At 42.0% G+C, this 12,178-nt stretch overlaps 1 protein-coding gene across 6 annotated transcripts in view; it reads right to left on the reverse strand.

Moving 5' to 3' along the window:
- TFDP1 (transcription factor Dp-1) overlaps positions 1-12,178 on the reverse strand; it is a 46,183-nt gene that overhangs the window by 13,991 nt on the left and 20,014 nt on the right. For 5 of the 6 annotated variants that reach the window (XR_014789217.1, XR_014789216.1, XM_084844561.1 and 2 more), the window contains exons 6-11: positions 11,932-12,097; positions 11,479-11,625; positions 10,395-10,463; positions 5,674-5,825; positions 4,538-4,704; positions 882-963 (exon numbers count right to left, since the gene is read on the reverse strand). Coding sequence is in view for 4 of the 6 variants with exons in the window: in XM_084844561.1 (XP_084700687.1) it covers positions 882-963; positions 4,538-4,704; positions 5,674-5,825; positions 10,395-10,463; positions 11,479-11,625; positions 11,932-12,097 (783 nt within the window). In the remaining 2 variants the exon portion in view is untranslated. The remainder of the gene's footprint in view (positions 1-881; positions 964-4,537; positions 4,705-5,673; positions 5,826-10,394; positions 10,464-11,478; positions 11,626-11,931; positions 12,098-12,178) is intronic. The other variant, XM_084844563.1, reaches the window with a different exon arrangement.

Below are 12,178 nucleotides of genomic sequence, written 5' to 3' on the forward strand. Positions count from 1 at the left end.
ATTCTCAAAAGTGATATACAAGTACGACAGATGACATCTGTAGCTCTATACTATTATTGACCTTTGGTCTGCAAGCTCTTTTAAACGTCTGTTATGAAAACAAGTAGCTAAACTAACTAGCAAAATTTACACCTTGGGAAAATAAAAATTTTCCTTAGAAATCTAAGCAGTCTTCACGTGAAATTTTATTTGCCCAACAAAACATTCAGAGTCTCCACTGACCTGTACAAAGCATTCATTAATTTCAACCGTCGCCATAGAAAAGTTCTGGCTTTTAACTGCAGTTCCCCATAAATATTATCCAAACCAATTCCTTCCTTATGACCCAATTACATATACATTAAACACCTTGTTTTTCAAACACTAGCCACCAGCAACCCATTTTTGTCCAAGACTTCCTTATATCTAGTTTGTTGCCAGCCTCTCTCCTTGGCCCTATTTCCTGCATCTTTTACTTGCCTCACTCTTTTAAATAATGTGTGGTCCCTCACTGCTGGACTTCAGGTCCTTTCGTGCCTTGAACAGGAGGGCCTTTCTTGCACAGGCCCAGCTATCTTCACATTTTAAATATAGATTTATCTATTGGTTACATTTGCACGTAGGAAAGTACAATAGTTCTGAAGGAAATATTTATTAATTCATGTTCCACAACAGGCATCATCTCAGACGAGAAAGGGGGAATCCTTTCTTAAGACTGTGCTTGCCATCTGCCCTTTTAAAAACAAAACACTTACATTTTTAAAAATGCTGTGCAATTAAATGAAAACACCCTTCTGGTTGGTTAAAAGCTTCGCTGATTAATATTAGCAGTCTTAGTATATATAAAATGACTTAAGATTTGTACGGGCTAGATAGATTTTAAACATAAAGAGCAATCTAACCTGTTCGAAAATCTTGTCCCATTTGAAGCTGAACCTGATGAGGATGAGACATAAACACTGCTGATTGATCCCTGAGCCATTTCTGTGGAACAAGAAGCATGATGAATTCTGCAACATTAATTATTCACTGAACCCAAGTCTAATCCAATAGATATTTTGTTAAATATATTTTATACTTAGTTTAATATACAAATAATGCCCATCACAAGGTTATGTTTTACTTCTGTCATTTTTAATGGCCACTAAAATATAGGAGGCACTGATCAATCTCAAAAGTGCCTGCCAACAATTAGCAAGATAAAATGGAAGGATAAAAATCACACAGGTAAAATATGAAAGAATTGTATCATTATAATAGCCCTTGTTGCTGTTGTTGTTCAGTCATTAAGTTGTGTCCGACTCTTCGTGACCCCATGGACCACAACACACCAGGCCTTCCTGTCCTCCACTCTCTCCCGGGGTGTGCTCAAGTCCATTATAATACCCCTACTATATTTTAATAAGGGAAACTAATTCTGCAGAAGAGTTGAGGAAAGGATTAAAATGACAGCTTTCTTTTGCTAGGCAGGAATAGATAATTCATAATTTCCACCAGTTAAAATATGGGATCCCAGTTTGTGAAAATAATATGCTAAAGTGAATCTGATTTATTGATTTGTTAGATTTAGGGCTCAATCCTATCGGGATGGCCGTAAGGCTGACAGCCATCTAATGCAGAATGGAAGGAGTGGCAGTGCGATCTTCGCCTCTGTGCTCCTCCCGCTCTGCATTTTGGCTACATGGGCTTTTTCACCTGTCTAGCTGGGGCGCAACAGGAGGGAAGGAGGTCGGGGAGGCCCAAGGACAAATCCTAAACCAGGATCAGTTGGTAAATCAGCTCTTCCCACTGACACGTCCCCTTTCCCTCAGTCTCCTCCCACTGGCACTCCCCCTTTCCCTCCTCTCTGAGGTCACTTTTGCAAGCTCAGAGAGGCAGCCGGCACAGTTCTCTCCACGCAAGCTATGAGGGGGAGGGGGCATGGAGCTCAGATTCCTGGCTCAGAGCGCCGTCTCTGGCCTCGGATCCAGGAATCCAAACTCGGATCCAGGAATCCAAACCCTAGACTCTGTCTAGGGGCCACAGGATTGTTCCCTGTCAGTAATTAGATTACTATGTTAAGGGTGAGTCAGACGAATCACATTCCGCCATTATAATCAGAAAGTATGGGCAGTAAGTTCTACTGCTTAGACTCTGAAAGTAGCTCAGAGGATTGTTCTGAAATTCTGGAGTGCAGGAGAGGTGGCTTTGAGGTAGAAAAGGAATGGGCATAGCTCATTTATAGGAATTTAAAGTTTGATGAGTGGCCTTCAGCATTTTGATAGTTACTGTGTTTTCTTTTCATAGACTTTGCTGGGGGAGTAAACTTTATGGATTCATTTCTCTGTACAGCATCTTTCAGGGAACTGTTTGTTACCTTAAGTCAGGGGGAAGGTCTAGTATATACTGTGCCTAGATTTATTTATTTATATATATATCCCACCCTTCCTCACAAAGAGCCCAGGGCAGTTAACAACCCATACAAAATGGTACACTACATAAACATTAAAATAATTACTTTAAAATCACAAATATATAATATGCTAGAACCATTGTCAGGGATGAGTCCAAGTGCCTTGAGATTTATGACCGCTCTGACTCTGAATCAGAGCTGGAACAGTTAGATCAGAGGCCAGGGGAGGGAACCTCCCTAGTGAGCCAAGACGCTGGGAGAGATTCCTCTGAAGATCTTGACAAAACAGATGGGCCAGGCTGAGTACCTGCCCCTGCCTTCCACCTTGAGAACTCAAAGCTTCCGAGGAGGAAGAGGGGCATGATTTGAGAGACGCTAGGGCATGTTGTAAAGCCAAGCAGGAAATGTTAGGGGCAGGGCTCAGACACTCAGCCAGGATAGCCAACTCTGCTAGCAGTCCGAGAATGTTCCTAGAATCTGCATTAGTAAAGAGGCCAGTTCCTTGAAAAATAAATTAGACAGCCTGAAGCTTGTCTCCATGTGGTGTTGACTGCGAAGGGGGATGCAAAGGGGGAAGGATGGTCCACATCTGACAGCTTGCTGACAGTTTGGGCATTAATCTCTCACGACCAGACTTGTTTTACAGTGATTCCCCCTCCCTTAGGGTGGCTCCATCCTACGATGGCTTCCAAGAGTGGCTATCCTGCCAGAGCGTCTGAGCCCTGTCCCTAACTTTTCCTGCTTGGCTTTATGATGTGCCCTAGCATCTCTCAGGTCATGCCCATCTTCCTCCGCAGAAACTTGAGTTCTGACGGTGGATGGAGGGGGCAGCGACTCAGCCTAGCCCATCTGTTTGTCAAGGTCTTCAGAGGAATCTCTCCCAATGTCTTGGCTCGCTAGGGAGGTTCCCTCCCCCAGCCTCTAATCTAACTGTTCCAGCTCTGATTCAGAGTTAGAGCTGTCAGAGATCTCAAGGTGCTCGGACTCATCCCTAACAACCATCAACACAAGCAATCGAAAAACAAATAGAGCACCTTAAAAGTTTGCACAAATACAGGTTTGTGATTGGCTCCTAACTGACAACTGCGTAGGGGACAGCCAAAGGGTGCTGCCACCGAGAAGACCCTGCCTCACAAGTTTCTCAAGGGCACCACAAGCAAAGCTTCCATGGCAATCTTATATCCCAGGATGATAAATACTGGGGAAGGTGACCCCTAAAGTACACAAGTCCTAATGTAATGCACAGACAGCAGCATTCTGCACTAGCTGCAGCTTCTAGGCTGTCTTCAACGGAAGCCCCACATAGAGAGAATTGCAGTAGCCTAATCAGGAAGTTTTCAGAACATGGACTACTGTTGCCAGGTTATCCCAGTCCCAGAACGGCCATAGTGAGCCGTAAGCACTCCTCACCACTGAGGCTACCTGGGGCTCCACTGACAGCTTTGAACAGAGGAATACCCAGACTATGTATCTGCTCCATCAAGGGAATGCTACCTAATCCAGGAAAAGCCTGGATTCCCAGAGTCACGAACCTACCTAATTCCCAGACCCAGGAACTATCTAACAGCAAAGGCTCTGTAGTGTAATATGCTAGTCATTTTTCTTTAAAATGTGAGTGCCTTTCTTTAAACTCCACTATACCATGGATAGGCAACTTGGTGTACTCCAAAACACCTGGAGGACACCAGGCTGCCTGCCCCTGTTGTATACTGTGGCTGCCAGAGCCATTTTGGCATGCACTCCATTCAGATAACAATCCTTTTATATTTACAACAGTCTGCTGTTCTGCAGTCTTTGTTGACACCAAGTAAGGATAAGTTTAACACTTAAAAACGTTGCTCATTTCTGCAATCATTAGAAGGAATGATCCACATCAGATCTTACATGATTAGCTGCTGCACGTTCATGATGACTCCCAAGTGCTTTGCAAGTTATTGGACTAGTAAACTATTGCAGTCACTTAGGAAAAAGTAGGACTTTTTTTGCTCAGTAAATGTTTTGCTTAGGCAGCTGTACTGATCCTTCTCACATCCAATAATTATTCTATAGTGCAAAGCAGTTACATTATATAGCATTATACAATGCAGTTGTGTCAAGTTCCAAAAGCAGTTTGTTTTCTTCTCAATATTTCAAATATATAAAAGGAACTATTTCATAGAACCTTACCTGTCACATATGGTTCAAGAGCTTTAGGAACCAAGCTCCTTGCATTTTTTAGGTCCTCTGTTGAGCAACTTCCAGATTCCAGCCCAAAAGCCATTCCCATGCGCTTTAACACTTCTATATCATCATGTATTTCAAACGCATTATCAAAATTAAATAGATATTCAAACCTGCAGGCAGTGAGTGGAAATTGGTCAATAAGCTAAGCACATATGTATGAAAAGTGTATTTGCTATTAAAACTCAGCTTTAAGATATAACATATTTTGATAGCAATATACCACTTCAGTGCTGTATTTCAGGAAGTAATAAGAGTCTCAAATATTTTATTGATATACAGAGCTGCCTTATACAGAGTCAGATCATCAGTCTCATCTAGGCCAGCACTGTCCAGTCACACCGGCAGCAGTTTTCCTGAGGAGCCGTACAGAAATTGCTACTGAGGCAGCTACACAGCCCACAGAACAAGCTATAAACCCATCTAAAATAGAATACCAGATAAAATACTGTTAAAGCGTTAGCCTTAGCTTTTAATTACCTGGCTTCATGGAACTTGAGCCAACATGACAGAGTCTTAACTCCGGACTTAAACGAGCAGTTTTTTAATAACCGAATTTTATTTTAAACACTCAAGTTCAGCCAATCACCATAGAAGTAAATAATTTCCCATCAACTCCGCCAGCTCTAAAGACCTGCTCCCTACCCGGGGGTGGGTGGAAGGGAGGTGAACACTCAGTAAGGAGAGACAATTAGGACAGTCTGAAGAAACGGGACAAAATCTTCAAGAAGGCAACACATGGTCTTTCTTTTTCCCTTAGTCTTAACTAGGATTGTTATTGTTTCCAGTTACCAAATGTATATAAATAGGTTTCCTGAACAATTTTATATTTGGCATGTGGCTTGGCTTGTTTGTCTGAGCAGAGGACTGGGTTTTTCCTTATGTTGCACAATCTACCACCTCTGCCATTTGTTGGTTAAAGAGGCCCACTGATAATCCTGAAAATAACTCTGCACATCAAAATGGGTACATCTATAGCCCAAACTTTATCAATACTATAACATTCATTCCTTCGTTTCAGTGACCCCACACTGTATTCATAAAAGCAAAAGACAGCATTTCTTCTCCTACTAACAACTTACTTGTCATTAGAAATACTGCAGTCAATCACAGTCTTCTTGCTGGTGTTCACAATGATAAATGGCAAGTGAATGACAGAATTAGAAGCTGGTGGTCTGTTTGCTTGTTGTTCTGCTTGACGATTTCGTTGAACAAGGTTTTTGAAGGCAATTTGCTGTTAAGGGATTTAAATACACAAAAGTTTGCTTTTTTCTTTAAGAATGTTAAAACAATTGTGATCTTCTGCTTTAAAAAAATCTGGGCATTTGGGTTTTCTGAATATTAGAAGAAAATATACTTTATAATTGAAAACTACTGAAGACATGTCAGTTTGACATTAATTGTTAGAAAGCAATATTACTGATTAAGGTAATATTAGAGACCACTCCTGAAAAAGCCTAACCTGGACCCAGAGGATATTAACAATTATAGGCCAGTGGCCAACATCCCCTTCCTGGGCAAGGTGCTTGAGCGGGTGGTTGTAGGACAGCTCCAGGCACTCTTGAATGAAACGGATTATCTAGATCCATTTCAATCGGGCTTCAGGCCTGGTTTTGGAACGGAAACTGCCTTGGTCGCCCTGTGGGATGACCTCTGCCGGGAGAGGGACAGGGGGAGTGCGACCCTGTTGATTCTCCTGGACCTCTCAGCGGCTTTCGATACCATCGACCATGGTATCCTTCTGGATAGGTTGTCTGGGTTGGGAGTTGGAGGCACTGCACTACAGTGGTTCCGCTCCTACTTGGATGGCCGATTCCAGAAGGTGGTGCTGGGGGATTATTGCTCTGTGCCATGGCAATTGTGCCATGGGGTTCCACAGGGCTCTATTTTATCCCCCATGCTGTTTAACATCTACATGAAACCGCTGGGGGAGGTTATCCGGAGGTGTGGGCTGAGGTGCCATCAATATGCGGATGACACCCAGCTCTACCTCTCTTTCTCATCAAAACCAGGTGAGGCAGTGGCTGTTCTGAACCAGTGCCTGGGCACGGTAATGGACTGGATGAAGGCTAATAAACTGAAACTCAATCCAGACAAGACGGAGGTACTGTTAGTGGGTGGTTCGTCTGCCCGGCTAGGTGATATTCAACCTGTTCTGGAGGGGGTTGCACTCCCCCTAAAGGATCAGGTTCGTAGTTTGGGGGTGCTCTTGGATCCAGAACTGTCACTTGAGGCACAGGTGAACTCAGTGGCACGGAGCACTTTTTATCAGCTTAGGCTGGTATACCAACTATGCCCTTATCTGGACAGAGATAGCCTAGCTACAGTTATCCATGCTCTGATAACTTCTTGTCTGGATTACTGCAATGCGTTATACGTGGGGCTGCCTTTGAAAACGGTCCGGAAACTTCAGCTGGTCCAAAATAGGGCAGCAAGATTGTTAACAGGGACTGGCCTGCGAGCTCATATTACGCCAGTACTTTTCCAGCTGCACTGGCTGCCAGTCCATTTCCGGGCCCGATTCAAAGTGCTGGTGTTAACATTCAAAGCCCTGAACGGCTTGGGGCCAGGTTACCTGAAGGATCGCCTCCTCCCATATGTGCCTGCCCGGACCTTAAGATCATCATCAGCGGCCCTTCTCCGTGAGCCCCTGCCAAAGGAAGTGAAGCGGGTGGCTACTAGGAGGAGGGCTTTTTCTGTTGTGGCACCCTGGCTCTGGAATGAGCTCCCTAGTGAGGTTCGCCTGGCGCCTACATTGTACTCCTTTCGGCGCCAGGTGAAGACCTTTTTATTTTCCCAGGCATTTTAGCTTTCTAAATTTTTATCTTTGCTGTTTTAAATCTGTATTTTAAACTCCTGTACTGCTGCTAGGTTTTATTGTGGTTGTATTGTTATATTGTGGTTTTAATGTTCTATATATTTTAAATTGTTTTATTGTGTGTTGTTTGGTTTTAGTTTTTGTGAACCGCCCAGAGAGCTTCGGCTATTGGGCGGTATAGAAATGAAATAAATAAATAAATAAATAAATAAAGTGAATTAAAGAAAGAAGGGGAAATTTGAGTTCAAGTTCCCATTCTCGGGGTTGTATCCAAAGTTATGCCAGTACAAAAATTCAAAATTGGCATTGTTCCTCTAGTGTTGTTTTTTTTACAAGCACTAGCAGAACACCTAGCACAACTATGAAAGCTACACCGAGCCTAATGAAGTCGTAATGAATTGCGAAATCAAGTGCGAAGGTGGAATAAAAGTATTAGATTTGACACTTGCATAAAGAAGAAAACAGGGTTTCTGCAAGTGATAGAAGCTTTGCACTAGCTAACACCACTGAATACAATCCTTAGTGTTTGTGAGATGGGGCAGTCCTGGTTTAAGGAAAAGCCCTGTCTTTGCTACCAGGTAGGATCTTCATATAACCAATAGACACCATGGGAACAGCTTCTCTTCAGCTCTCACAAAGAGCCCAGAACTTTTGGTGGGGATGGATTAACCCCTGCAAAGCGAACCAAGTGTACAATTAAAAAAAAAAGTTTTAAAAAATTCAATGTGCAAGTAGGAAAACATAGAAAGCAGAAGAGGGAAAAGTTCCCACCTTACAGTCTCTAAACAGTTATTTGTAGCAGTTACGGCGAAAGATTCACTAATAAGCTTTATGCAAGCAGTTATAAATAAAGCTAGAGAAGCCAAGGTGGTTGACAGGAAAATCTGAGGAGTCTTATGGTCTACATTTCAGACAATTTATGATAATCTTGGCCTTGGACCTTGACTATGCCCCTTTGGTCACTGCATCCTGAAAATGTGTGCCCCAAGCCAGGGGCATCCATGGTAGTTAGCAGAGCTGGGGGATCACAGAGCAAAGACCCCACGGCAAGATGACGCAGGTTGAGCCATTATCAAAGTTCCTCATGCCTACATACAGAATAATGGAAGTAAAAACTTTTGAAGAGGGCTGGCATGAAACCTCACTGAGGGGATCATATCCTGACAAGATACAAGCATGCCTAGAAGCTGTCCCAGAGTCAGTTGTGAGTGGCTGACAAAAAAATTGTGCTGATCAGGTCCTAGATCTTTTGCCTCCCCTCCTGCAACAGGAACACTTTGTCCTGCCAAGTGTTGATGTAGATATCCTGATGTGTTGCTGAACTGTTGATTCGTCACTGTACTTCTGGAAGGAAGAGAGACTGCTCTGAATATCCTGCATTTCTTTTGGAAGCTGGTCAAGCTGCCTAGGTGTGGATACACTGATACTCCTTGGGGGAGATGTGCTGCCAACACTACTTACACCTTTGTGACGGCTTGTGGCTGTGATTCAAGGCCAAAAAGGAGAGCCCAATATCAGAAATTCTTCCTCGCATACGCGAGAAAAAAAAAGGAATCTCCTGCAAGTTAGTCAGATTGGAGTATGGAGGTAGGCTTCTAACAGGTCCACTGAGGCCAGGAAGTCTTTGTGGTTTAATCACAGCTAGATGGATCAAAGAATTTCTATGTGAAAGTGCCATTTCTGCCACCAAGCTACACGCAGGCAAGAATCTCTTGTTTTTCTTGGCTATGGTGAAGAAAACTGAGTAAATTGCAGATTGAATCTGGTCCCAGAGACAGACTCAATGACTCCCATCTCCAACAGATATTGAATTCTTGAATGGCTGAGATTATGTTTATCTTGGCCAGATGCCTCCTCAAATATAAAACAACTGCCAATGGGTAGTTTCTAATTGAGGAGCACACCCCCTCAAAGACCATCTTCCAGCACCTTCTGCACTGGTGTAGGTTCCTTTCCAGGCCACTGCAAAGTGATGAATGACCCTTGACTTGCATGGGGTGTTGAGCTCTCTTGGTATCAGTTATCATGGGGTTTCTTCCTTTCTCTGAATACTGAGGAGGATCACTGGTTGCCCAAAGCCTGATTGTCATTTAGGTTGACAATTTCCAATGGCAAGGAAATTCAAGTATGAATACTGGTCCTCCTCTGAACATCCTCTGCCTGATCTCTGAAAACCTTTCCCACCCTAGAGGGGGAAGAAAGCTAACTGCAGAAAGGAGCGTTGTAAAGAAGAAAGATATCTGCAATAATGTTTTCCTCACAAGCACTGGGGCATATGTATGCCATAGCCTGAGTCCCTGTCTAAGATGGAGAAAGTGTGTGTGTGTGTGTGGAGGGGGGGGGCTGAGGAGAGAGAGACAGAGCGAGAAAGGAAGTTGCCCTGGGGGGGGGGGGGAGAGTTTGTTTTTTTAAAGAAACAGTGTTTCTGCAACTCAACTATGAGTGATGCCAGAACCACGCTGCCTGTTAACAGCCTAATAGCCCCTTCCCTTGATCATTTCATACACAGGGATCCCATCTGGTAACCACGAGGAGGTAGTCTGTTAAACTAAAAAGACTGCCACCTCAAAAACACTGGAGAAATGGGAACCTAAGAATGCCTAATAAACACCCTTGAAGTTGTTCCAGATAATTACTTCTGTATTATTTATTTCTAGTCCACCTTTTAGGGCAACTTCTACACTGCAATTTACAATAAAAAATCAAAACGATTCAGCATACAATAAAAAAACAGCATCAGATAATATAAGAAAAACAGCATCAGATACGATTATACATAAGAAGCCAAGAATGTCCAAGAATTAAAGCCACGTTATGGCTTACTCCTAAAACTAAACAAATTAAAATCATTATCTCCTTATTCCTAAAGTCGCTTCAGTTACTTATTTATGGAGGATAAAATGAGTGCTTCAGTGGCAGATCAACTCATTTAATGCAATAGAGAACTGACTGATTCACTAAGGCACACACATTCCTTGATCATACCTGAAGAATTAGTTCTTGTAGTTGTGACTGTTTTTGCTTTATTCTTTCAAGTCTTCTCTGTCTCTCAACCTTAACAAAAACAGAACTTCATTAAGGAGGAGTTAGATGAATTTGAGAAGTATTAGAGGCTTTGATCTGATGCTGTGATAATGATGCACTGGTGACACATATAAAATTAACCCTCGTCACACAGACTATGATTCAAAGAATCTTGAAACTAATTCTGTGGGGCTTTACACTTGTTCTCTTCTAAAGCATTTTGTAATATGGTGTGAGAATCAGCAGCTGAGATTTTTAAAAGTCCAAACTCTCATACATGCTGCGGTGGATTCCAGACATTTACTGCGGTTAAATGAAAAACAACGGAAGTATTATCCACCCAGGTAGCCCGACAGTCAGAAATCTCTCTGCGTAACAGAAAGTATTTCCAAAAACTCTGAAAGATTTGAACATCCAGCTACACTGCCATAAAACAAAATAAAACCTTATTCAGATATTTTTAAAAATATTTTATTATTTTAAACTATTCAACAGGAAAAATTATCCATTTCTTATAATGAAGCCATTCACAGAATGTGATAGTATTTAATAGAGATGCTTATGGAATCTGCCTATACCGTATTCTGCCCTGGATTTCATGGGCTGATTTATCATAAATGTTTTCTAGAACAGTACTCAAACTAGCAGTTATTCTTCTGTTCTTATGTCCAGAACTTAAGATGGGAAAGTGTCACCTGGCTCTCCCCTCTCTCTTCCAGACAACACCAGACCCATACCATAATGCTGCCTGGAAGAAAGGAAATGTCAGGAGACTCTTTCCTATCTATTTGGACCTTTTTATTTTTTATTCTATTTTTATTTTGTCCTTATGAAATTGTGAAACTGCACAATTATTTGAAAATAAAAAACAATTACAATTTTGAAAAACAGGAATGGCACATGTGCAGAATCAATTCCTTACTATTCTGAACCTGACTCTCCAACTTGGATTCAACCAGTGCCAAGCCAAAGAGAAGACAGTATTTAATCAGAACAGGTATTAAGAAATCAGTATTGAAAGTAACAAATATTTGCTGAATTTTACCTCTAAATTCTGACATTCCTGAGCTGAATTAGTAGGTAGGCCAATCCATTTGATTTCTTTCTTCTCCTTGGAAATAATGTTCATGGCCATAAGGACATTTAAGGCATCATACACACGTCGTCTAATATTTTTCTGATCATACGCCTGCTGCAGACATGGTGAATTAAGAGTATCAGAATATCCACAATTAAACCATTTAAATTTTTTACCCAGTAGCTGGGACAAGCTTTGCAAACATGAGCTAGAATTGTTTATACAACAGACAGGAATTGGAATAGGACTCAAAGAGAGGAAGCAAGCAGTAAAGGGTTGTGTCCACATATGGGTATTTCGAATATGAAGAGGGATTTTTATGGGGGGTGTTTAGATACACCGATGTAAAGAGAAATTCCAAAAATAAACCATTGTTCAACTCCTCCTCTAGTGCATTCAGAACATGAACAATATATTTACCGATTCATTTGGTGAGATGTGAGCATCTGCAGTACTGAACTCTGCAACTAATTCATCTGCTACCTCATTGTATGAGGTAGTTCCTTTCCTCTGAACCTTCTCACAAACCTTCATAGAGAAGTGTCGCAAACCCTTGCCATTCTTCTCTCCCTTTTTGTTTCGTTTCCTATAAAAACAGATACAATGAGCTATATGCACACAATTCTCAAAACCATTAACACAGACAAGTGGTTCAGGCAATTTAAAT

The sequence above is a fragment of the Heloderma suspectum genome, chromosome 3 (genome assembly GCF_057233095.1).
Source record: "Heloderma suspectum isolate Gila_16-S chromosome 3, 16-S_ref, whole genome shotgun sequence".
Lineage (NCBI taxonomy): Eukaryota > Metazoa > Chordata > Lepidosauria > Squamata > Helodermatidae > Heloderma > Heloderma suspectum.